At 42.7% G+C, this 27,711-nt stretch overlaps 1 protein-coding gene across 1 annotated transcript in view; it reads right to left on the bottom strand.

Moving 5' to 3' along the window:
- Positions 1-27,711, bottom strand: part of Egfr (epidermal growth factor receptor) — a 162,173-nt gene that overhangs the window by 43,249 nt on the left and 91,213 nt on the right. Inside the window, exons 2-7 of the mRNA XM_021210608.2 lie at positions 11,263-11,414; positions 10,259-10,442; positions 7,472-7,606; positions 2,814-2,882; positions 1,894-2,012; positions 748-889 (exon numbers count right to left, since the gene is read on the bottom strand). Of these exons, the coding sequence (XP_021066267.1) occupies positions 748-889; positions 1,894-2,012; positions 2,814-2,882; positions 7,472-7,606; positions 10,259-10,442; positions 11,263-11,414 (801 nt within the window). The remainder of the gene's footprint in view (positions 1-747; positions 890-1,893; positions 2,013-2,813; positions 2,883-7,471; positions 7,607-10,258; positions 10,443-11,262; positions 11,415-27,711) is intronic.

Consider the following 27,711-nt stretch of genomic DNA (forward strand, 5'->3'; position numbering starts at 1 on the left):
CCCCTCCCCCTCTCTGTGTGTGTGTTTTCTAAAGGGACTTTAATCAACTAAATCTAGGTAGGCAAAATCTCACCCTTATAGTTTCCCCTTTACATTTTTTGTCTTAATTTACTTTCTAGAAGTCAAGATTGGTTTTAAGGCTCTTTATGAGTCGTTTCACTTTCTCTGTTTGGGACCCATCTATGTTGCCATTTCCCTATAGGTATCATAGAGTACCTTCATACATGAATAAAACTTGAACCCAAATGAGTAAATCAAAGCAGAACCAAAACTAAAATACTCCAAGAGCCCAGCCATAACCTGAAATTCTTCCCCTCAAGAGGGTGGGTCTGCTGCCTTTTCTAATTTAGGTCTGTTAAATACCAGCATAATGCAGAGTCAAACAGTGGTTGTCCCAGAGGGTCATGACCTTGTGTTAACCAGCTCCAAGACACTCCAGGCTACTATAGCTGCTTCTCCAACTTGGGGTGAAGCGATAGGTGGTTTGTGGTATACAGTCTGGCTGCCAACGACACTGAGTTCAGTGCAGGTCATGCCACTGTTTAAGGAAAGGCATCCTGGCTGATGCAGGCTGCCCCTGCCTCCATTGCTCGGCACTGAGTGGTGTTCTCATCCTTGTACCTAGCCAGGCAGACACTAACCTACTTGACAACAAGACAAGCATAGTGGCTGCCCCAAAACTGCCCAGGACTCCCCCATAAGACAAAAGAGGAAATGATGGCTGTTGGGTGAAAGGGGGGAACTCACGGGGACACTTCTTCACACAGGTGGCACCAAAGCTGTACTTCCCTTCAGGGTTGATATCCATCTGATATGTGGTAGGGTTGTACAGCATGAGTGGTGGGCAGGTGTCTTTGCATGTGGCCTCATCTCGGAACTTTTGGCAGACCTGTCATAGGAGGGACAACATGTCTGGTCAAGGATGTGGCATCCAAAAGAAAGGAACCCAGGGCCAGGCAACCCGCAGGTCAGTGGGACAGTAACAGTTCTCAGTGATCAATTAGATCAATTAGAGAGGGAAAATGTTCAGTAAGCCTTTCCAGGATAGTCAGAAACACCTTCCTCTTACAAGTACTAACTATACATTTTTAAGTATACTTACTGTCCCAATTGATAGAGCCTAGGGTTTGTGGTTAAAAAATTATCTCTATTGATTACAAGTAATAATGAAATCTACACATGATATTGGAAAGTATGGTGTAACTATTTTTAAACTCAGTTTTTACTGGGTTTCTCTTATAAAGAACACTATAAAATATATTTTAGAATTTATGGTCAAATTGCAGGAATCTTAGCAAGAAGGTTCCTTGTAGAAAGCTGTTGGCTGTTGGATCTTTCTAAGAACTTCGTTTATAGTCTTATCCCCGGGCTGCCCATTTGGATCAGCCCAGACTACCCAAGTGAAAAAAATCCCCGGAGCTAGGTTTAGTTTATGGAATTTAAGAATCTTCTGTTCCAGAACCATAGAATATTCTAGACTCTCTTTAGGTGGGCCTCCTTTTCTGGAGCCTAGTGGAGCTTTGCTTGGGTTGGCATGGCACCCCAGGAATCACATTCACTAACCCCTGACATCTGCAAAGTTAACACTAGAGCTTTTACCAGAGGTAGGGGGTCTGAGGGGGAGACACTGTGGGATGGGATAGGGCAGGAGGGGAGCAGCCCAAGAGGCATGAAAATATGGTGTGCACACGCCATACTGCCCAAAGGTCTGGGTAACTAGGGATGGTTCTCAGGGGGTCTGACAGAAGAAATGCTCTCTTGTCATAATGTTGCTACTGTTGTCCATGACAACACTTAATTAAAATGTGCACCCCAGGAAGGCTGCTGTCACAGTCAGATGTCGAGCACTGTGCACAGCTCTGCCGCACAACTCCCCGGTAGCCTTAGTCTTACCAGACAGTCACTCTCTCGGGGTCCCGTACACCCCGCGGCACACTGGTTGTGGCAGCAGTCACTGGGGGACCTGCCACGACAACGCCGGGAACATTGCTGGGCACAGATGATTTTGGTCACTGAAAAAGAAAGATTACCAGTGAGCTGTGTTTAGGTGGCAGCTCATCTTCTAGAGACACCAAGGAATGCTTGCACACAGTAGAAAGAAACAAAGGAGGAAACATGGTTTTTGTGACAGGGGCCAGCTTCTAGGCTTTCACAGTCAGCCAAACAATATAATCACAACTTTCCCCTTGGTATATTTTTATCATTTATCTCAAATCACTTGGGAGCAATAATCGAAGCAAGTCTGATCGCCTCTTTTGAATAAGTAGATATTATCTAGGGAAATTTTGGCAATACAGAAGGCACATAGCAAGAAGAGCTCCTGGCAGGTGGCAGTGTTTAAAGGAACGAGATAGTTAGGTCACAAAGGCAATGGACTATCGTCAATTTTGAAGCTGACACCTTCCCAGGTTCTTTGAGTGAGGCAATAACCATGCTGAAGTAAACTAAATTTTGTTTTTTAAATCAGTAGGATTCACACATGTGCTCCATGGAGAAACACCATCAAACTTCAATATTAGTTGGCTCTGGAAAATGAGGAGGTTTGGAGCAGGGGACAAGGCATCCCGTGTGTCACCATGGACACTTGGGTGGTTGGCTTTCATGCATTTAATGACAGGTTAAATTATCCCAAATAGTAAGCCTTAGATAGTTATGCACTGTGAGGTTTTCAAGACTGATGTTCATGATGCGATTAACTTTTGAGTCTTTTGCCAAGCTCCTGTACTTGTTCAGTCACAAAGCAGAGGAGTGTAGGACCACATACTGTGTAGACTCCCTCACCAGGGCGCATTTCTCAGGCTGCACTGACTTACATTTCTGGCAGTTCTCTTCTCCTCCGCCCCAGCAGCTTCCATTGGGACAGCTTGGATCACATTTGGGGCCTGAAATAAAAATCAAGTAGTTAAATGTGTATTTCAATAAAAGTAACAAATAACGTGTAACTGACCACACCTCTCTCAAGGTCCTAAAGAATGTCCTAGAAATGAGGAACAGCTTGGAAACTTTTTATTCATAGTTGGCTTGGATGCTTTGTAGGATTAAATTAAAGGACTCCTGCAAGAAAGGAAAACTGTTGAGCTGTGGGCTGCTTTTGTTTGTACTTTAGCTGTGGTACTTACTGACTTGTCACAGCCACACAAATGACAAAGCTAATGAATTTAGGGTTCTAGAGGTGCCACCTGATTAGGCTTCTCTAACCAGATCCGCTCAATGTACACTTATGCACCTTGCTCCATCCAGTCTTGACTGACTGCGTGGGGCAACCATCACTGGATATTTAGGATGTTATGTCGAGGCTGGTAAATGAACACGCCTTTCCTCCAAGCCATGAAGTGGTGCAGAACATGGCACAGGAAGCGAACATTCTAATTCCATGAATCACTTGGCTAATCACCTAAAATCTTAGTTAATAGCTGGCATACTACTGTCTGGAAATCTTTGTAATTGCTAAATATTTGTATTTTTATAGTTGGTCAATATCAAGTTGCAGCTGCAGAGGGTTTCTCTTCAGCCATTAATCATCCTAAGAAATATGAGGATCAACACGTTGGCCAACACAGCTGTTGGAAATTTCTGGGGAGCACATTTATTTTTCTCGCCTTTGCTTTTTGTGGTGCTGCTTACTTAACACCTCTATTAGGTTTTTAGAGACCATTCTGCTTAGTTCTGTAGCCCTCTTCAGGCAACCAGATCTCATATAACAATTTTATTTCACACGGAAGATTATTTGATGATGTCAGAACTTTCTTTTCAACTTGATACTTGATACAATAAATATTTATCCTCATGTTTCCTTCTAGAACTATACCTATATTTCGTATAAATATGACTTATATTTATTTATATATATTTACATTTACTAATACATATTTGGAACTTATATTGATGTATGGAGTAGCTGATGATTTTGTGTTTGTTTTCTTTCTCATAAATTCACTCTTATAACCTCAATTTATAAACTTTATTAATGATAAAATATGCTGGCCACAGTGGGCTGCTCTTCTGAATCTCAGATGCCACAGATGTATAATACTTAAAACCGCCTCGTAATACTGTTTTTGTTGTTAAAGATGAAGTGCAAACTTCTCAAAAGTCGTGTGCATCTGCAGCTTGTCAATGGAGGAGAGTAGAAGGTAAGAGGTCCAGGTGATAGAGGTTCCCTGTCTTCTAATATACGTAACTCTCATTTCCTAGTTGTTTTTTAAAATCTGTTATAGCTCTAATACTTAGGCTATGTCTTAATAAGGGTTTCTATTCCTGCACAAACATCATGACCAAGAAGCAAGCTGGGGAGGAAAGGGTTTATTCGGCTTACATTTCCATACTGCTTTTGATCACCAAAGGATGCAGGACTGGAACTCAAGCAGGTCAGAAAGCAGGAGCTGATGCAGAGGTCATGGAGGGATGTTCTTTACTGGCTTGCTTCCCCTGGCTTGCTCAGCTTGCTCTCTTATAGAATCCAAGACTACCAGCCCAGGGATGGTCCCATCCACAAGGGGCCTCTCCCCCTTGATCACTAATTGAGGAAATGCCCCACAGCTGGATCTCATGGGGGCATTTCCCCAACTGAAGCTCCTTTCTCTGTGATAACTCCAGCTGTGTCAAGTTGACACAAAGCTAGCCAGTACAAGCTATTTGTCCCTTAATCATTGGCATTACAGAACAATTTACTGAATCAACTCGTACTTGAAATGTCACTTATTTGATTCACTTAGGCTTATTCTAATGATGAGTGCTACAGTTTGAATATGTAATGACTCCTAGAAGTTCACACTTTATGTCACAGAGAGGTGATGGGGACTTTAAGAGACAGGGCTAATGGCTATCTGGTAAGATGTGTGTGAATGTTATGAGGGGAAGCTAACCATTCTTTAGCTGGACTTAAGACCTACTCCATAGATGGAAACTGTGCCTGGGACTGCAAACCGGCCAGGATCCCATGCCTCAAGAGCTCCTGAGCTCTCGGGAAGAGCTGACTACTATTATTTTACCACACAGGCACATCATCAAGCTGCCCTCACAATACTTATCTCTACAGTCATTAGTGCTCAGGCCTCATCAGAGAGGGGTCTTTGTGTGGTAGATAACGATTACTACAGAGACTCCAAGTGTCAAAGTGCAGAGAGTAAGTGCCTATGGAATATTCAGCCATAAATAGAATATCTGCCACACAGCCCACACTCCTAAGACTCTAAGAACATCACAGAAAAGAGGGTGGGAAGATGATAAGAACCAGAGTTCAGGGAGGACTGCTGCGAGACAACATCTGGACACAGCACAGCTGTTCTTCTCAGGAACTCTCAGCAGCTGTGGCTGCCTGCCGAAGACCTGCATAAGACCAAGCCTGTCAACATTCCAGCATGGGTGGGGGAGGGGATCATGAGAATTCACCCCTGGCTGCTAGAAGAGGGTGTGGCCCTTGGTTGATTAGGATGCTCCATTGGATGTCCTATACCCATGCACATATATGCAGCACTGATCGTATTCAGTGGATTATTTTAACAAGATATAAAATTAGGATGAGGGCATGGGGCACAGAGGAGTTGGAAAAATGGTAAGGGGGTTGATACGATCACAATTACTTATATACATGTGTGCAATTCTCAATAAATAAAAATGCTATGTTAGGGGAAAAAAGGAGGGCATCACTGGACTCTCAGTCACTGGAGGCAGGGTCTCTGAAGGAGCAAGCCAATCCTGGTCTCTCCTCTTTTCTCTTGCGATTGTGGCACCATAAGGTGAGCATACTTCTACCTTTTATTGCCATCATGACACATGGGCTCACCATAGGCTCCGGAACGCTATAGCCAACTGACAGTGGAGGAAAGCTGCAAAGCATCGAGCCCAAGTAGACCTTGCCTGTAAACTAAGGCATTTTTTATTCTAGTAACAGAGAGCTAAATTTGTTATTAAATTAATACCTTACCGGGTCAGAGATCAAATGTTCAATCTTGTATACTATTTTTCAGCATGCCTTTGTGGGTTTCATATACCAGTGAGTATAAATTTGCTGCTGCGAGGTACTTGATTTTATCTATGGCAAACTCAGCTCCATACACTCTCCATGTAATATTTTAAATATGTATGACTTAGTTCACCTATTGAACATCAAAACTCTTAAGAACTGCTAACCTTGATTTCATAGGTAATAACAAAAATCCATTGTAAAATACTGTTCAGTTTCTTACACTCTTAATGTCACAGTGTGTAACTGGTAGGATATGTATTTACAAAACAAAAGACTTAATACCCACACTCACAGTAATATTATTCAGAGAGTCAACCCAAGTGCCTATAAACAGATAAACAAATGGTAGTACAGCCAATAACAAAATATTTTAAACCTTGAAAGGAAAAAAAAATTCCCAGTATAAACTACAATACAGATAAATTTTGGGTTCATTAAACCAAATGAAATAAACCAGACACAAAACCACAAAAAAGCATACAATTCCCCTCTCATGAGGTAACTACAGTAGTCAAATTCATAGGTACATAAAGTAGGATGGGGTTGCCTTGGCGAGGGCCTGGGAGGAAAGGAAAATAGGTCATTACTGTTTAATGAGCTCAGAGTTTCAGATTTGTAAAATTTGAAGATGGTTGGTGGTTATAGCTGCAAAACAATATGGATACATAATGCTCTTAGACTGTCACATAAAAGGACTAAGGTGACAAATTTTTCTACATTTTTTTTCAATGCAACCCTTTTAATCAATGAATTAATAAAAATACAGCTATTAAGGTAAAAAAAAGTTTTAGTTGATATTTTTGTGATTCATGTCCCCTCCACTAGAAGTCCAAACTCACCCTGTATGCAGCCTACAATTACAGGAACAGGAGATTAGAAAATGGGGCCCTGCTTTATATTCAAATATGGAAAGGTCAGTGCTACTAGGAAGAACAGGCTTGCTTGGTGGAGTTTTGTGAGTGAAAACATGTCATTCCAGAGATAGTGTTAGCAAAGGGCACAGGTTGCATCCCTAAGCTTAGTTGGCCCTCTGCAGGGCCCTCAGTTGCAGGGGGTTGCCTGAGGATTGGGGCATGGATGGGAACACTTACGAAAATATGGAGAGCCCTCCTCTCTGGTTCTGTGTTAGAATGTTTACACTGATAAGCTGATGGGCAGAGCCCACCTTATCAGGATGACCTCAATGCCACTGTGAGAGATGGAAAGGGAGATTCCCTGTATAGCGGACTGTCACTGCAACTTGCACCATAGAGAAAATTCTCTCTGCTAACTAGTCTTATGAAGGTTCTACCATGATGGATGTTGTATTGAACAATGGAAAAATATTGATATTACTGTCGTGTGTAAAATCTCTTCTAATGAAAAAAGCATTTGCTTAACACTTACTTTTCTTGTATGTTAATGAATGTGATCTAAAGTTAATATTCTCTCTCCTACCCCAACACTGTCCATTTCAGCCCACCAGAGGATTTGAAGCTAATAAAACGTAAAAGGCGCACTTACAACTGCTCGGGTGGCTCTGTAAGTCCATTGACATGTTGCTCAGAAAGACATTTTGGACGATGTCCCTCCACTGGATAGTCTCCATATTGCAGAGGATGGGGTTGTTGCTGAATCGCACAGCACCAATCAGGATTTCTGCATGAACGGAACCACAGTGATCAGGGCCCTTTGCCTCCTATTAATTCACACAGTTCACATGCTCATGTCTTTACATTTCTGATGTTCCGTTTAATGTTTCCAGATGTTTGCAAATATAGATGTCCCCCCCCCCAAAAGACCCTGTAAAAGATCTGCTAGGGATATGGGAAGAACTTCTTCAAGGTACCTGAAAGACTGAGGATTCTTTGATCAATGTGCAGGGTGGGAAGGACAGTCATATGATGACTTGTGGTTCTGGGGTCATCTTAGTTGGAGTGGAATGGGTGGGTGATGTGGAGGGGAAGTCAGGACAGAAGGACAAGGCAAAAACATTTGGACTTTTAAGACCAAAACAGAGTGACTGTCATTGGGCCTACTTTCAAGTGCCATTGGAGGATTTCCACCGAGGAAGGAAAGAATCTGAGTGTGATATGAAACAAGAATTTTATGCATGAGGAAGACTCAAGGAAATACCAGTGGTGCAAGAACATATAAAGCTATACAGTTTTTTGGAAGAAGAAAGGAGATGACATTACAAAGTCAGGGTTGAGAAAAAGTCTAACTTGTTCAAAGAGAGAAGGCTACAACAGAAAGATTAGACATAAGCATGGAATGATACATGTATACAAAATCCACAGATGCTCAGGTCTGCAAAGATGACCGACTTACAGGCTTCTCTCTGAGAATTAAAATGCACAAAGACATAGGTGTCCAGAGGAGACAGGACTGAGAATTGGGCTAGATGATATATATAGACGTTACCTCCATTAATCCTTACTGAGGTCCAGTGACTATCATTTAATGTGGGAAAAAGACCGAAGAAACAGCTCAGTTGTTGAGAGCATACACTGCCCTTCCAGGGGACAGGAGTTTGGGTCCTAGCACCCATGGTGGGTGGTTCACAACTGCCTGTAACTTCAACTCCTGAGGATCCCAAGTTTTTGGTTTCCATGGGCACATCCCACTCACACACATATGCAATAATTAAAATTGAAAGTATAAACCACAAATGCGGAGAAACCTGACAATAGACACAAAAGTGACTTCAGCTCTGCACATGCAGGGAATGGATGCTCCTGTCTGCGCAGGGTGCTGGCACGGAAGAGGGGGGATTCTCTGGGGAAGCTTGTGGAGACTGCGAGGGTGACAAGGAGAGGAGATTGCACATGTTCAGAAGCGTAGTAGAGACGACAGGAAATTCGGAAGTGCCGGCCGAAAGCTTCCAGGAGACAGATATTCAAAGCAGAACAGCAGATCTGGGACAGGTAACGGTTCTCTTTACAGATGACGGGGGATAGAAGAAATTTAGAAGGAAGGCAGGTAAACCAGAAAGGGCTGATGTGGAGCTCAGCCTGGAAAGTAGAGGGGACAGTGGTATGATAGAAAGGAACACGAGGAACCGGAGGTAAGAGGTCAAACATAGCAACATCGAGTAGCACATCAAGGTTGTTTGGGCGCTGAGTGGTGGAACACAGACAGCCTGGCTCCAGGAGACACACGTACGTGGCAAGGCAGGCAGAACAAGGCATGCCAAAAGTGCTAAACAGGCCGTTTCATGCAATGTATGTATGGGAGAGATGAAGGCAAGCACAAATACAGAAACGTGCGTGGGTGCTCGGAGTAGTTAGAGTGGTGGGTGGGAATTCTGAAAGCAGTTTATAGAGTGATAAAGAAGGGAGCTGGGGAAGGAAGTGTCTGGCTGGCTGCGTTCCTCGCTTCAGCGGCATGGCTACATCCTAGCTCGGCATACCCCGAGGCTCCCACTCTACATTCTGTCTTTGCACCCCATCCCCTTCCCAGTCCACACTGTTACCCCATCAGAAATGCAGGGCACACAGAGATGACAGAAACAGGCACGGGCACAGGGCTTTGGGAGAGCTCTCTCACTTCCACGTCTTTATCTGTAAAATGTTAGTGTACAATACGTGCTGTGAAAGAAGACCTTAGCATTAAGTGAGTTACTGACTTGAGAAGCATTTTATGAAGTGGGGATGGGGGTTGGACTTGTTGTTTGTCCTCATTTCAACCATCTTCTCCAGGTTCCTCTCCAACTTCAAAACCTTCCCTTCTTTCCCTTACTCACACCTGAGTTTTTATGTAACAATATTAACCTTGAGACCTGCTTCTCTATCATGGAAATTTTTGAAGTACATTAGACCTCTCTCCCATATGTCTCTGTGTTCAACTGCTTTTAGTCCACTTTGGTAGAGACATCAAATGACCTAATTCACAAGCATTTGTTACAGCACTCGAACTGTTCTGTTTTCATTATTGTTGTTAATATTTTGCTGTGCCTAATCAATGAATTGAGTGACAAGAGTCATATTGATACAGAAAAAAAACATGGTATGTATGGCATGCAATAACTGATGTTTCAGACATCTGAATTGTCTTGGAATAGGTCTGTGCAGGGTGAGGGGGTGACCGAATGCCCTCTCTGCTTCTGGCTCAAGTTTCCTTCCTATAAACGCTCACTTACCGAGGCTGACTGGATTTCTGAAAACATAGATATTATTCCTCATGGAATCCTCGTGGAAGAACTAGTTTTTACCTGGCTGCAATCTCTTTTCAACTCATTATTTATGCCAAATTACTGTTACCAATTGCCATGAGAATCCCTCTCTGCCTTGATGCTTCTTTGCCTCTTACCCTGTAAGTTCCGCATGGGCAGTTCCCTAAGCCCAGTTCTGTTTGTCCCGTAGTTGGACAGGATGGCTAAGGCATAGGTGTTTTCATAGAGAGCATTTCCCCTGATGATCTGCAGGTTCTCCAAAGGGATTCTCTCCACGGTGTTGAGGGCGATGAGGACATAGCCAGCCACCTCCTGGATGGTCTAAGAGAGGAAAAAGAGCTTATCAGTTTGCTCTGGAGTGAACAAGAAGTGGGTCCAGGAGCCCCATTTAACTTCAAGATAACATTCACATGACAGAAAATCTAAGACACTTAGACACCCAAGCGCTTGGGTGAAGGGTGTGGCAAACTTGCAAAGATTCTTTGGTGTTTGCATTAGAAGCCCGAATAAAGAAACAGTATGTCATTTGACATGCTGTGACTCCCACTTTGACCCAAATGAAAATGGGAGTGAAAAGAATTGCCTTGAACATATCAACCATGATTTCTTGTGGAAGGAAAAACGGGGGCCAGGGAATAAAAGAAATAAAGGCGAAATAAATCCAAAGCATTTGCAAATCAAATTTCAATTCTTCTGAGGGGGCTCCTAATGGCTTGGTAGGAATGTTCAGAAATTTTGTAAAGTCCTTATAAATTCCTGATAGCTATGATGTAAGTGTTTATACCACATACATAGGTGCATACCTCAAAACTGAGTTTTGAAATTTTATCATTTAATAATTTAATTAGAAAGCTAGTGTGTCAACATCATCTGACTGAGACAATGGCCAGCAGTCAATGCTAGTGTCTCTTAGGACTGTGGAGCATCAGGTGGGTTTCTGTTCTATTTTCTTTTCCACAAATAACTTCACCTTCCACAAACAATGGTCCTAGCTAGCAGAGTGGACTTTTCCTAAAACTCACCTGCAGCCCCTGGGAGTTGTGGCTTCCCACAGATAAAGGTGCATATATCTCAAGTCAAATTTGGCTGCAGCTTCAGTCTGATCATGATTGCCTAGGAGGACTAAATTCAATGAACTAACCTTTAAGAAGGAAAGGTCATAATTCCTTTGCACATAGGTAATTTCCAAGTTCCCAAGGACCACTTCACAGTTGTTGTACATCCTCTGCAGGCTCAGAAAGTGGTCTTCAAAAGTGCCCAGTTGGGTGAGCCTGTTACTTGTGCCTTGGCAGACTAGAATAAAAAAGAAAGAGGTCTTTCAGAAGATGCTGAGCATGGTAGTAAACCACAACAAAACAATAGTCGTCAGCTTTGGGAGCCACACTGGCTTACAATCAACTTTGATCAAAGCCACCACAACGCTGATGTGGTAAGAGATGTTTAAGTTTACACAGCTGTAACCCATAGTAAGGCAGAACTCTTCCCTGTGATGCATGCAATCATGTGATATTAAAGATACAGGGAAAACAAAACATTAAAAGTTCAAGGGACAGAGGATGTAGAGTCTATAGTTTTGTGTTCATTACTTATCTTGTTTCTGTGACAAAATCAGTGACAAAAACTGCTTAAGGAGGGAAGGGTTTGTGCAGACTTCTAGTTTTAGGGAAGACAGTTGGCTATGGTTGGAAAGGCAGGACAATAGAAGGTTGAAGCAGTTGGTCACACTGCATCCAGAGTCAGGAATCAAGAGAGATGGGTATCACTCAGTTCCCTTTTCCTTTTTATTTAGTTTCAGGACCGCAGTCATGGAATGGTGCCATCCATCTTTTTACATCAACCTATTCTAGAAGATTGTTCACAGTTATTCCCAGATGTTTGTTTCTGTGGTGATTCCAAATACTGTCAAGTTGACAATCAAGATTAACCATAGCAGTCGTTAATACAGGATAGACTTAAGAGTGCCTATAGAAAAAGATACCCATCAAATCTATGTGAATGATACAGTTTCAAGGTAAGTTAATAACAGTGCAATGGACATTTTACTTCTTAGAAAATAAGTGTTACATTATACTGTATATGAGAGTCTCCAAGAACATAACATTCAATAGGCAATGTTTTCTAATCTCAATTCTGTATACCCTAAAACAATGAACAAAATGGGATTTTTAAAAGTCACCTGTCTAGAAATTAAAAACATTCCTCTGAATTGTCAAAGGTCAAATTAAAGTTCTGATTATACAATACCCAGCACCTTTTTTTTTTTTAATGAAAAGACAATACTTTAAAGCAGTAGGTTAGTAGGAAACCACCATGTCTTTCTGTCCTTTTCACATTGTGTTAATCCACCCAACACAATTATCCATGTTTGTCTTATATGCTCTGCCAATATAAAGCTTGTCAAGACACAAATTAATCCAAGAAAACACAAGAAATTAGTGGCCAGAGTTAGACCACATTAATGTACTCAGTAGTCTACATTTAAAAGCAAAGGAGAAAACAGTAATAAAATGGGATTTACAACCTTGCTTTGGGGGAGACATGTTTAGGCAAGTATAACAAAACAAAGAGGCTTGGAGCTTTTGAAGCAGGGAGCTTGTTAAGGGATATACTTTGAACCAAAATTATCCCAAGAGTGAAGAAATATGGCCTCTAGGTTTAGACATTACATTTAGAACTGGCCAGATCCTTCTGTGTTGCCAGAATTGCTCCCTTGATAGTCACAGTAACCAGGCTACAGAGCACAAAATAAGGCCAATGTCAACACAGGGGTACTTTCTTCAGGTACTTTTACAATGCACATCTCTGTTTTATAGGCTCCTTTGTTCCCTCCCCTTGGGTTGTTCTATGAGCATCATCTGTCTGGCCTTGTATGATGGAGACACAGTAAGCAACCAGCGCATGTTCAGACACCACATAATCAACCCAAGGCATTTACAGACAGTGTGAAGCAATCCTCTCATCCTTCTTTAACTCCATGGCAATCTCTCTACTCCCCTTCCATTTTCTTCTACTAATTCAGCAGAAGTCAGGGAACTGTGAAAGTCAACAGGATTGAGTCCCCATCTCCTACCTGTAAAGGCAGGGTAAGTCCATAATTTTTCCAAATATGACTTGGACTTGACCCAGTATGTCTGATCTGCTTTTACCTAAGAGTGTACACTGCTCTGATGTTTGCCTCTACTTAAAACAACTGCTTAACTCTTCTGTGCATACAGATAGTGCAAGTCTATATACCGATTCTTGGTCCTTAAGATGTCACCATAAATGTAGGTGTAGTGGTTGGGCAATCATACGCTACCTTTCCATCATCACATCACTGATTAGCAGCCATCTTTGTAATTCACAGGTAGCCTTTGCTTTAGTTCCTATTGATCAACCGTGGCCCTAGTCATCATGTCTATTAGTCTTGTTTTCCACATCAGTGTGGTATGCAGAACTGCTGGAGCTGGGACCTGTTCAGATGGCATTCCTCAGCACACAGAAATATATTTAATTTTATTTAAAATCACCAACTACTTTACCTTGCCACTGTTTTTTGGTTTGCACTAAGGTTTTTCTTTATTACTAAGCTAATTAGTAACTTTCTTCAAACAGAAGTCAAAACATGCCATCTGAGATTAGTGCATTATAAGAAAAGTAATTGTATTTCATTCATCTATTCAAAATGCTAAACGAACATTTGAAGCACTTACTTGTGCATACTTACAGTTTAGTGTATACTACATTTAGTATCTGTAGTTAGGATAGGTTACTCTCATACTCAGGAAAAGAAAGATTTTATGCCTGGGAGTAATACCAACATTACTCATCATTGGTGTAGATATTAATTCAGAAAACACTTTGGGAAACAACCGAGAAACTTTTAAAAACAAATACGTTAAACGCTAAACCATGATTCCATGTTGGAAAACTTATTCTGAGAAAAAAAAAAAAGACTAAAATTTTGAAAATGGGTTATGTACAACGTTTATTGCTTTTTGAATATGGTGCATAAAATTTAAAAGAAACCTAAATGCCCACAGTCCCACCCTTGAACTGTATTTTGAAATAAGGGGAAACACGAGTGAGCTTTACCTTGACTCATGGCACAGTTCAGTGTGTTTACATATGTTTTTCAGGAATCGTGCATGATTCAAACAAGTGTACATACAAAAAACAATCTAAAATCCTATCATGATAGAAACTGCCGCTGTCTTCCTGAGTCTTCCTTCCCAGGTAAGCTGGGTCCATACCAGACACAATTTATTTCTACATATTTTCACTGCAGTGTGGTTGTGTTCACAATGGAGCGTCACAGGGATGGATTTATGAAATACAACCCTTTAAGTTGGATGCATTGCACATCCCAGCATTTTGGGGATTAATCTTTGCCTTTGTGACAGATTCCAGGCATGCAGTAGGAGAAGTTATTTGTGCGGTTTCCTAAGATTCCAAGGGTTGATTCAAAGTTTGGTTATTTTTTTCTCTTAAGGAAACTTCCACTTAACTGGAATGAAGAAAAACCTGCTTTCTTTGTGCAGGGTTCCTGGGCTTATATGGTAGGCTCCTGCTCCTCTGTGCAAATACTGCATATACAGCTCTTGTTCTAATTAACACACAGCATAAGACACGCTTCTCTAGAGGCCTGCAAATTTACTCTCATAGTTTAGAAGTACCCAAATAAATTCATAATTGTTTTAACATATTTTTGTTCTCAGCTGTATATTAATGGCTGCCAACATTACTGGTTTCTTGGAAATGTCTCCCTGTCACCTCTCTAATTGTCTCTTTAGTTCTTGCACTGTTTTCTATAAAGCATTCCACTTTCAAGCAGAGACCACATCACACAAGACCTGGGTCCGAGCCCTCAGAACATTTCCTGGTGTCATTAGCATAAACAGGAGCTTCTGTCTGGATCCACAAACTGTATAGCTCTGGCCCTCTGTTAGTTACTTTCCTACCGGATTTTTGACCCATGCATAGGCCTTTAACTTCTCTCAGACCCACCTAGCTCTTGTTGACAGGGCTAGCCCAACCCTTTACAAAGTGATCTTCTTCAGAGCTTCTCTTAGCTGTTTTATTTTCTGTTACAACTAGGAAATGATTTTCAGTTTGCACACACACGCACATATGTGTCAAGCCGAATCCATATTGCAGCTTAGAAATACAGACAGATGTAATACTCAAAGAGAAGAGCTCTCTTATGTTTTTCTTAATTTGCTTTGCATGTTTTAATAAATGTGTGGAGCTAACCACGACAAGTTGTAACATGATTACGCTCTTGAAAACTAAAACAACCCAATTACGTTAACAAGCAAAGCACATTAAAATAACATTTCTTGCATTTTGAGCTGGGAAAGCAAACATCAAAATGAATTGACTTCTACCCCCACGGTTCTCCTCTGTAGCCTATAAATAATTCCAAAACAAATTTTGAACATCTAAGAACTACCACATAATTAATGTTGGAATCCCTTTGTACATTTTGTCGTACTTCCTTGGGAGGTAGATGAAATTTCTGAGTTACAGGAAGGGCAGTTTTACGAGGGACAGAAGATTATGTTTTCAATGACATCATCAAATACCTTTCTGTTAGCAAGACTGTCATCTCCAGCAAGTTAGCTCCTCTCAATGTCTTTACCAGGTAAAAGGGGACCAGTTTTACCTATTTAATAGGGTAATCGTGAGTGTAATAAGATTGTGAACAGGGGGCTTGAGAGATAGTTCTGTGGGTAAGACATTTGTTACTCTTTTAGAGGACTCCACTTTGGTTTCCAACACTAGCATGGGCATGCTCACAACTGCTTGCTGCCTCAGCTCTAGCAAACCCAACTCCATCTTCCTGCATTCCTGGGTACTGAAGTTGTGTATCCAGGCCTCCAAAGAGACACACATATATGCATATTTTAATTTTAAAAATTATACAAAAGAAAGAAAGATTGTAGACGAAACTGTGCCTTACAAATCTTATTCTCCTCTTAATACAAGTTATGTGCCTCAGTGAGGCTTTATGGTGGCAGTGACATTTCTAGATATTTCTGTTTACATGTCTTCAATGGTACCAGCAACCTCCTTCCCACGACTGTTTCTTTAACTGACAATCTGAAATCACATGTCAATCTATCCCATCCTTCACAAGGAATCGAATGGTAAATCAGAAATAAATTTGTCTTGTAAGTCAATTGTTAATTAATTCAATAAGAACCACTGAGTAACTGACATTGCCCTAGCAGGCATTTTTCCTAATTAGCTACCCTGTTGGAAAGTCTTGACACAAGCCCATAAGGTAAGAAAAGCAGATTCACAGCAAACTAGAGCTGGAAGGGTTGGTTGGAGTACTTCTGCTGAGCAGTGGCCCTGGTTGAAAGTCTGTCTACATGGAGATGTAGAGTAACGGGTGGGGTGTTAGTGTGTCAGCTTCTTCTTGGGGCTTGAGCAGGTGAGCACTACTCTCTGGGCTGAGTTCTAGTTCTCTAACCTCACTACCGCTTACACAGTTATGGGATGGCTGTTTCTTCACACAGAGGCACACTTCTGCAGTGAATACTACTTCCTTTCCTGAAGCCTGCCAATCAAACTTCTACTTCCACTCTTTGCCTCCACGGCATTTTGATGACCCTGACCTGTTTATTCAGAGCTCACCCTTCTCAGAGGATTTCAGCTCACTATGTCTGGCCTCACGGAGTCACAAACAACACTCCATCAGCACTGCCACCGAATCTCACAGTTCCAATGTCTGAGTTCAGCCAAGACCTCAAGGAAGTAGCAAGCACTGCTACTTCCCTCCTATGGCTGGAAGCTGGGGCGGGGGTGGGGGGGGTTGCTTATATTCATTTATATATAACATTTGCTTCCTGCTATCATGGGATGCTAGGACACATGAAGGAAAGGGAATGGAGAGTTTGAATGTGTAAGTACTAAGGGACACAAAGGATTATCACACAAACTCTAATCCGGAGCAGTGGCAGAAAGGTGGGAAATACAGACTCCCCACAGGCTGGGGATAACAATGATTACATGAAAATTGGCTTTGAAACCTGATCAATTTGGCTTCAAGGGAAACAGGTTTTTACTGAATCTTAGAAAGCTCTTCGTTGAGGCCAACTACCAGTCACCTATGACCTCTCTTCAGTCTGTGCAGTGGAGGACTAGACATCAGAAAGCACTTTGGAATTGTGAAAGGCTAGTGATGAGTTGGAATCCAGCCTCACTAGCCTGTGTGCCATGAGCTGGAGTCGACTCTCACTCTCCAGTGTCGCCAAGGCTTTGGAGCACACGTCTTTGCCTGGCTGTTCCCTGAAGAGCTTCTTTTTATTGGGAGGGTTGCGTGTTTCCACCAGGGTGTGGTTCCTCTTCCTCAATATTGATTCACCATCCAGTGTCTTTCCTCGCAAGGTAATGTGAGACAGGTCTGGTCTGTAAGATGTCCTTACTCTAGACCCAGTTCCCACCCAACTCACATAAATTCTCTTTCATATCTTCCTCAGGTCCAATGACTCACTCCCTGATGAGGATGGCTGACTAATGTTTCCCAGATCGGGCTGTTCACTTGCAGGTTGAACCCTTACTTTAGAATTCATGTGGATGCCATATATGGCCAACAAGCATCAGGACGTGTGGGGCCAGCAGAACCTAGAACAACTCTGCTGCCAACAAGTAAGGTTTACCTTGCTCTGCTGTTTTCTTCACAGGCTTGAGAGGTTGCTCTTTCTTCTGTTCATTCATTGAGTTACAGGAAGGGCAGTTTTATGAAGGACAGAAGACTATTTCCAATGACATCATCAAATACCTTTCTCTTAGCAAGACTGCCATAGTATTGTCCCGTGTTGTCTCCAGTTAACCCCACTCAGTGTACTAACTGGATATGTAACATGAGACTGGCTTTACCTATTTCACAGGGTAGGAGTAGTAATGTGCTCAGTGGTTAAGAGCACATGCTGCTCTTTCGGAGGTCTCCAGTTGGTTCCTAGCCCTCACTTGGGGAGGCCTACGAATGCCTATCACTACAGCTCTAAGTTGCCCTTTCTTCTCTTTACTCTTCATTTAATCCATCGACCTACATGTTTAATATAGCAGAACAGAAATGGTTGCCAAGGATGAATCAGAAATACTGACTCAAGGAATCCAATAATCCTTTGAGGAAATGACATGAAACATGAAGTAGTTGTAAACATTCCATAATGTGAGCCATGCTAAATGAATATAGCAAGGCAATAGGAGGAGATATCACCGAGCTCCAGGTACCAGAAAGAAAGACTCCAACATCCCTTGGCAAACAAATGAAAACACATCAGATCAAAGGAATACATTGGCTGTAAGTGTCACTGTTGAATTCAGAGACCTTATCAGTACCTCAATTTTCCACTCGAAAAACTGTTTGTGTGTGTGTGTGTGTGTGTGTGTGTGTCTTCCATTTGTATGGTTTTTCTCTGCATTCCTATCCTTCAGATCATTGCCTACATCATTACTTAGGAATATAGTTTACATTATTTATATGAATTATAAATCAAAAATAATCTTGGACAAAGTCTTCAATTTGCAAGGAAATGAAAGAATCCTGATCCAGAAAATGGAATTGGAAATTAGATTGGAACAAATCTCTACAGAGAGATTCTGGACAGTGAGCTGTGCAGCGCAGATTCTGGACAGTGCGGTGAGCCATACAGCGCCGTCCTCACCACATGACAATGTACATGCTTTCCTGTTTTTACTCATGGTTTTCAAAGGTCAAGATTTTAATGCACTGTTGTATGTAAGGTCATCTCTGGAAATATATGCACATTTATGTTGTTCTACAATGAGCACTAGAAAAACAAGCTAACCAACAAGCACACAATTCCTCTTACCACAGAAAATAAAAAGAAAGGACGAGACGCTGGACCTAAATGAGTAATTAGCGGTGATGATGCTGAAGTTCAGAAGGAAGGCAACTGCTTGAAGAGCAGCCGGGGCATAAAGTAGGCTGAAGATGAACCTGTATACAGAGACAGAGCTGCGGGCCACGACCGAAGGTGCACCCAAGTCTGGCCTCTCCTGTTCTTTTCAGACTGAGACTGTTCTTGGGACTACAGATGCTTTACAAAGGGAGAAAATAATCTTTAAACAAATTGCTGGCCTGATCGTACCAGTGAATGCAGTGGTAAGCTTGCTATTACTCAAGTTACAGAAACAAGGCAGGTCTCACAGCTACTGAAAACAGATAGGAGTGTGTGTGTGTGTGTGTGTGTGTGTGTGTCTTCATCAAAAAGTGTTTCAAGAGCAAAATGAGAAGAAGAAGAAGAAGAAGAAGAGAGAGAGAGAGAGAGAGAGAGAGAGAGAGAGAGANAGAGAGAGAGAGAGAGAGAGAGAGAGAGAGAGAGAGAGAGAGAGATTAAAATAACCCCCTAGATGTTTGACTACAGAGTGACTTGAACCAGACTTTTCCTGGCACTTGTCAGTGGTTACTACACTCGCAGTGACAAGTCAGGACTAAAACCCTGTTTTTCCCTTTATCTGAGAAACTTCCTAATCCCTCTGAGCCTCTTATTTTCATCTATTAAACAGGAACAAAACAATTACTATGACTCTGGGAGGATTTGGTGAGTTGGGAGAGTCCCTGGCAAAGCACGTGATACGTGGAAAACCCGTACTAAACCCCACTGTGGCTTGAATCTGAATTAAATCTGGATCGCTTCCCACTAGCATGAATTGCTTCCTTCCGTTCAAGCGCTCTCAGAGGAGGCTGACCTTCTTGCCCCGCTGCTCGCACTGCTGGTGTGTGGCCTTTCTAACAGCTATAAGATCTTGCCACACAGGGAGGGATGGCTAATACTGACCACAACTGCCCACCCGGATGGCAGGGATGTGGCCATGGCCCGTCAGGAAGGTGACTGGGCCCAAGTCTTACCAGATGGGGTGTGCTAAGGCACTTGGCAGTAAGGAAGCCGATCCTCCAAGAGCCTTGCAAAATTCTTTCACAAGGAGTCCCCACTTGCCTCTTGGAATGTTTTCTCCTGTTGTTATTTTTCATTCAGTAAAGGGCCTTTCCTGACCCTTTGCAGTGGTTTTCTAAGTTGATTATATAAAGACTAGGCTCACAACCAAAACTAAGTTGATTTGGATTTGTGTGCTTTGTTTGCACATGTTTTTATTCAGTTGTCCTTGAAAATGAGCAACCTTTTCACTTACTCCTAGTTAGGCTAAGTATCGCTTTGTTTGATTCTTAAATGGGTAAAAGGCTGTGGTAGCTTGTGGAGGAGAGCTGAGTCTGGCATCATTCCTCCCAGTAAGGAGGCCTGAGATCCTTTTAGACATCTTGAATTCAAAGCCCATTTTCAGGATTCACTCACTACAGAAAAACAAAACAAAACAAAACCCCCAAACCAAAAACCTTCTCAAACAACATTAACAGCTACCAAATTCTCTCAGGAAAAGCCCAAGCCAAGCTCTGTCACATAACAATCTGAACTTGGGCTCTAAAAGCCATCTCAATGGGATAGCTGTTGTGTTCCTTCTAGGCTGTGGTCACCTTTCTATGACAGAGGCTATCAATTAAGAGTGTGTTCTTAGGCATTGCCACTTGTTAGTAAATGGCCCAAGTGTCTGTAAAAATGCTGAAGGCTTATGCCCACCAGAACTGATTTTCTACTTCGCTCATCGAGGTCTACCAGAGGGAGTCTGCAGCATTATGTATGAAGTTCTAGAACAGGGTGAGCAGTTTCTCTGAAAAGGACACACTGAGTGTAGCTGTGCAGATCTGGAGGTCTCTGTGCCTCCCTCAGCTCTGCAGGAGGAGTGCTGCCACAGTCATAGCAAAGGGAAAATGGGTGCATAGTTGGCTGTGTTCTCTCGAAGCTTCATTTACAAAAGCAGGTGGCAGGATGGATTCAAACTCCTGATGTATTTTACCAGCCTGCTTTAAAGAAAGCTACAGGAAGTCAGAAAGTGTATAGTTAGATACCCCTGTTCCTGTACAGTTAGAGAGAACATTGACTGTAATGATAGATTTTTCTGTTTTGTTTTGTTTTCTGAGACAAGATTTTTCTGTGCAGCACTTCCTGTCCTGGAACTCCCTCTGTAGACCAGGCTGGCCTTGAACTCAGAGATTCACCTACCTCTGCCTCCTTAGGGCTGGGATTAAAGGGGTGAGTCACTACTGCCTGCCTCAATGATAGATTTTCCTAAGGGTACATTTTAAGAGATTTTCTTAGGCTTAAACTTTCCTTATTTAATTATTGACTAAACAGAGTAACCAGTGTAAGATACAAGATACTGAAAGATGGTAGGGAAAAGCTGTAGAGTTGTGTGCTTGTGGTGTGTGCTGGGCATCACTATAGATGTAGGTTTCACCCTACTTCAAGCAATCCTGCCTTCTAAAAATGGAATGAATCTCTCTCTCTCTCTCTCTCTCTCTCTCTCTCTCTCTCTCTCTCTCTCTCTCTCTCTCTCTCTCTCTCTCTCTCTCTCTCTCTCTCACACACACACACACACACACACACACACACAGTTATTTCTTATGTTTACTGAAACTTGCTGTATCTTAACTCCTCTTGGCACAGCACAAGAGCAGCTCATGTCTCTCTGCCCACCTTCTGGCCCTGCTAGCATTTTTAGACAATGCTTCTCGCTACTGTTCTCAGCCCATTGCCTTCCTGTAGAGTCCTCTCCTTGCCAGGCCTCCCAGGAACCCCACGTGTGTGGCTTCTCTGCATGGGAACTCTCTCGAGGGCCTAGGTATAGCTTTTCTTTCTGGCTTCTGTGTACTTGTAACTATCTCTCTGTGTGAAGTTGCTCACATTTAGTGAGAAAGATTCTGCTATTTCACAGTATATTCTGTTTCTTAATGAGATAACGTGGCACAGGGACTGGTGTCACAGGCTTGGAGTCCCAGCCACTCAGATGGCTGAGGCAGGACAATCATAAGCTCAAGGCTGGTTGGGCTAAGGAAGTGAGACACTGGCTCTATAGTTCAGTGGCAGAGCACTTAGCATGCCAGCATCTAGCTTTTACCTTCAGCATTGACAAATAAGAGGTCAGGGTTGGTAGTCAATTCCAAAGTTTAGACCAGGAAGTACTTCTCCTCGCCCTGCCTTGCTTGGGCTTTAGATTCCTATCACACTCTAAGAGCCTGTAAATTCACTAGAAAAAAAAAAAAGACACCTTCATTTTCAATGATTATTGCTGCATTAACCTTGGAATCACCTCATTGTTAACTATTGTGGACATGAATATATACATACAGAATTGCCCAAGCAAGTCACAGACCCTACTTCATATCTTCTTTTAAAAAAATAACCCTGCCTCAACTGCTGATAGCTTTTGTGAATTTCCTCATCACCTGTTCTTAAACAGTCTTCAGAGGTCCTTGAGCTAGGCTGATTTTACTCATTGGCAACACACTATTTGGATTTCCTTCCCTTCAAGGACAGTTACAGGCAAGTTGCAAGGAGACACCTCAGGTGCTTTTGTTTGTTTGTTTGTTTGTTTGTTTTTTCCATTTTTTGTTTTGTTTTCTTTTTGGTTTTTCGAAACAGGGTTTTTCTGTGTAGCCTTGGCTGTCCTGGAACTCACTTTGTAGACCAGGCTGGCCTCAAACTCAGAAATCTCCTGCCTCTGCCTCCCAAGTGCTGGGATTAAAGGCGTGAGCCACCACGCCCAGCTCTTAGGTGCTCTTAAACACAGGAAGCATCAGTGAGGCTTCGTGAAGGGAGTGACAAGGCAGTTTCCGAAACGTTCCACCATGAAAATAACTTCAGTCATGGACAGTGACAAGTCTAGAGGAAGAGTGGAGTGTGAGACAAGGTGGTGGAACCCCAGTACTTGGAGCAAACCCACGACAAACGAAAGAGGTGTACCCCTTGGTATGTCTGAATACCAAGTCGAAGCGCAATGAATCACTGCAGGAGATGGGAAACCACTTCCTGCCTTCCTGTGCTAGCCTTGCTTCCCTGGATGCTGTTAAGCCTGACAACACAGGATGCTAATACTGGTGCGAGCACCATGTACTCAGGCATGCGCCTGGAAGGCCATTGCAGGAGGGTCCTTACCAGTGCCCATTCAGTGGCAGGGAGGCAGAGGGCATGTGGGATGGATGTGTTTCAATAAGCCCTAAGCTCCAAAGTAAGTTTTGTTTTTACTTTTAAGCTGTCTGCGGGGAGGCTGAAGCCAGAAACTGGAGAAGTGAACGACTCTAAGTGTGTACTTTATGTCTTAACTCAATTTGGTCTGAAGTTGTTTACTCTGGACCACTGACAAGCCTTTGCAGCAGAGGAGGAAGGGGGTCGCTCCCAGGGGTGCCACAAGTCGTTTCCAATGAACTGCTTCTAGGCTCCTGAATGACCACTTGGAGACGATTTTTTTCCCCCTGAAGCCAAGAGAGTTTTCTACACAAGCATTTCTTTGTAATTTCAGCTCACTTTACAGTAATTTGTGCTTTTAGTTTAAAACTACAGATGTTGTGTGGGTAGAGGGAAGGGTGAGGATGGGAAGGGGAGATAAAGACCTGAGGATGTGGGTGCCTCTCTCATGGAAACTACGGTAAGGCTTTCTTCCATGGAGAAAGCAATCCAGTTAATGAGAGATGTTGATAGTTTGGGGTACCACTGCCAAAGCTGGTGGCTGAGGTCTGATTTGGGGAGGTTAGACGACATGTGCTCTCATGCTTCTCCCTCCCAAGGAAACCTAACCTTTGTGAAGAGGTTATCTGGGATTGCAACATTATTTCTGGTAACATCACAAAAGTTAGGTAGCTGAACTCAGCCACTCATCAAATACTACATTGCTTTGTAAAAGAGACCAAAAACTCAAAGTACCATGGAAACATTATGTGACAGGTATGTCTTCTTAGCAACTAAGAATCATTTTCTTCAGGAATGCAATCAATCAGTGGAAATACAGTTGTACATTCTCTGTAAGCCATTCATTATTTCATCTTGATTTGAGGCATTTGGGTGTGTATAGGTTTTACTGAATGCTTGTGTTGATTTCAATATCTTTTATAGCAGTGTTTCTCGACCTTCCTAATTCTGCGAACTTTTAATACAGTTGCTTATTTTGTGGTGTCGTTAACCATAATCTTCATTGCTACTTCATAACTGTCATTTTGCTACTGTCATGAATCCTAACAGTATCTGATACACAGGACAGCTGATGCATAGCCCCAAAGGGTCAGGACCCACAGATTGAAAACCACCTTTCTACAGCAATCGTACGATCTAAAGGTGAAAAATCATTACCCAGCCTTAATTAGGTTTTGTTGATCACAGACTAGCCTTGTCTTCATTTGAAAATAGCCTACCATATGGATTACTTTAATGAGATTTTACATGAAAAGCTATACTATTGTACACTAGTGACCACTTAATCAGTTCATACATTGACAGCCACTTACTGACACCATGCATGTTGCCAGCATTGAGTGACAGATGCCATGACAGTGCACTCATGTGGCCCAGGCCTCAAGCTACAGGACTGCTCTAACCATTTACCTTTCACCACGGGTCAGAGAGAGCTGCCTCTGGCTAGCGGATGAGAGAGGATTGCCAGGGCATTTTGAGGCTTGAGCTGTACTGCGAAGAAAGACACATTGCTGGGCAGGATCAGGACCAGGGGAAGAAGAGCAAACAGAAAACGAAACAGACAGACGTGAGGGGCATGATGAAGGGAGACCCAGATGCAGCTGCGGAGTGTCCTGTTACGACAGCATCTGTGGGAAATGAGCTAGCACTGACTATCAGGAGAGTGACTTCTGAGATTGGGGTCTGTCTCAGAGCCTGTGCAGCAGGGGAAGGATTTGGTGGTTTTGTTTGTTTGTTTTTGTTTTTTTGGTTTTTTTGGCATTTGTCTGATAGCAGAGGCATGTGTGTGTGTGTGTGTTTGCTTCCCCCCACCCCCACCAACTTTGTGCAGCAGCCTGATGTGAGCACATCCTCACCTAGGTGTGGGCTGAGTGCAGCTGAGAAGCCAGGAGGCACAGATGACCTGAAACTTCCTCAGGTTGAGAAGAGGAGGTGATGATGTGACCAGAGCTGTGGAATAAAGGCTCACATTATTCACAGGGTGGCTGCGGAGGACTCATGAACCAACAGTTAGACTGGATAGCTGGGACAAGGAGTGTGAGAGAGATAGAGTTGTAAAGCCAGGCTTCTGGATATAGTCAGGGCTCAGAAGGCTCTAAAGCCTCAACCTGTGGGTTTGGACCTCTTTGGAGGAGTTGACTGACTCTTTCACATGGTCTATATATCAGATGTCCTGCATATGAGAGATTTATATTAATATTCATAACAGCAGCAAAATTATAGTTTTGAAGTAGCAATGGTTGCAGAAAAATAGTAACTTTACAATGGGGGTGTCACCACAGCATGAGGAACTGTATTACAGGGTCACAGCATTAGGAAGGTTGAGAAGCACTGCTCGGAGGGAAGGACTGCTCTTCTCTGAGATGCGCCCCATCACAAAGACTCCCCAAGTCAGTTTTAATTTCTGTTCGGATGCAGTCGCCACTCCCCAGATGCTAAATACATTTGTGGAATTGATGGCTGGTGAAAGCTGAAGCTTCTATGCTTTCCTGCTCTTGGAAGAAGTTCTAATATTAACTTCGGTTTGGCTCATGTTACCCAGGAAAGCTTTGTAATCCAAAACAGACCAATTCTGCGGTGGCGGGCTGCCTTTCTAGACCATGTTTAATAGTCATCCTCTAAACAAGGACCAGTGGATAGGAAGGAAGGAGCAGCTGGCTTTGGTGGGGAGAAGGATGGAGAGGAAGCTAAGGCAGGCCGGCAGAGGACACATAGCTTCCTGGTTATGAGATGAGAGACTCTGATAGAACACAGCCTCTTAGTCCCTCCTACCAATGCAAGGTGAAGTCGTCTGAGGCATTTCCCATGGTCAAAAAGGCATCTAAGCAGGGAAACACACGGTGTCATGGAAACGACATGTGAGCTATCTGTCTGAAGAACAGACATGTCCTCTTTGCTTTTCTTCCAGGACCTCTGAAAGCACAGAAGCAATGGGGGGGGGAGGGGAGGGGAGGATGCTCCTGTGAGTCTGAAGAATAGTTTATGTTCTCTCTGCTTTCTGAGTTTTATCTCCAATTTTATTTATGGCCATAAACATCTACGTTTTCAGGATTATACAGAATTTCCAATGAGGATGACATGAAGAACTTTTGTTTTTACGTTAGAGATTTCATTACCCTGAACCATCTGAGACATTTCCTTGTGTTGTAACACTTGGATTTAGTTCATGGAATATTCCAGGCTCTCACAAGAAAATTCACTTATCTCTTTCTGGCGTGTAAACCAGTTCAGCAAAGTTCTAGCTTGCAACAAACAGGCAATTAACTTGATCAGAAGCACATTATCTAATCTGTCAACCAAGGCACCTAGTAAGTTTCTCTCCCTAAAGCTGCCTGGCTTATTCTCATCAACTTTTTCCTTTTTAAAAATATTTCATTTACTTTTGAAAATTTCATTCATACATATTTTGATCATATTTACCCCTCACTTGCCTGACCTAAACTTTCCTTGGGACACCAGTCAACATATATCCCTCCCAATTTCATGTTTCATGCTCCATCTCCAATAACCCACTGAGTTGAATTACTGCTGCCCATATATGCATGCGTGTGGGGCCATTGACTGGTGAATGTGGAACTTACTAGAAGCCTCAATCCCAATGGAAATAATTCTTCTTCTTCCAGAAGTCATCAACTGCTAATAGCTTCTTAGCTGGCGGTAGGGCTTCATGGGACCTTCAGCAACCACTGAGCCAGAGGGGTCAAGGACACCAAGAAGACCTACAGAGTCAAGTAACTTCAACCTACAGAGACTCACAGAGGCTCACAGAGACTGAATCACTAACTAAAGAGCATACAGCGATTGGATCTAGGCCCCCTACATATTTATAACAGTTGTGCAGCTTGGTCAGTATGTGGGTCCCATAACAATTGGAGGGGGGCTGTCCCTGACTCTTGCCTGCCATTGGATCTCCTTCCCCCTTCCTAGGTTGCTTGGCTTGGCCTCAGTATGAGAGGATGTGCTTAGTCCTCCTAGGACAAGATGTCCCAGGGTGGGGTGGTACCTAAGGGGGATATTTCCCTTCTCTGAGGAGAAGAGAAGGGAGTAATGGGGGAAAGGAATTTGTAAGGATAGGGCTGAGAGGAGAGGAGGGAGGGGGCTGTGAGCAGGATGCAAAATGAATAAAAATAAATTATTCAAAAAATTTTGACTGACTTGATCCTATGCAGGTCTTGTGGAGGTGACCACAGCTCTGTGGGTTCATGAATGTAACAGCCAAGTACTGTGCAGAAAGCCGAATTCTACAGCATTGCATCCCGCCCTCTGACTTTTACCTTGTTTCTGCTCCCTCATCTGTGATGTTGCCTTGTGGGGTGAGACAAGTTGATGTAGACATCCCATTTAGTGCTGGGCACTTTGTCTTTAATGAGCTGATAGTTCAAGAACGAAGACCTGAAATAATTCAGGTTAACCTTTCTCATGGGACCCCTCATTAACCATTGAAGGGGAAAATACATGAATGCCTTTACAAATGGGTCATCACCACATAGACATCCTCATGGCAATACCCTTCTTTCCTCTACAAGAGTGAATAACCTTTGAAAAAGACAATGGAA

The sequence above is a fragment of the Mus pahari genome, chromosome 13 (assembly GCF_900095145.1).
Source record: "Mus pahari chromosome 13, PAHARI_EIJ_v1.1, whole genome shotgun sequence".
NCBI lineage: Eukaryota > Metazoa > Chordata > Mammalia > Rodentia > Muridae > Mus > Mus pahari.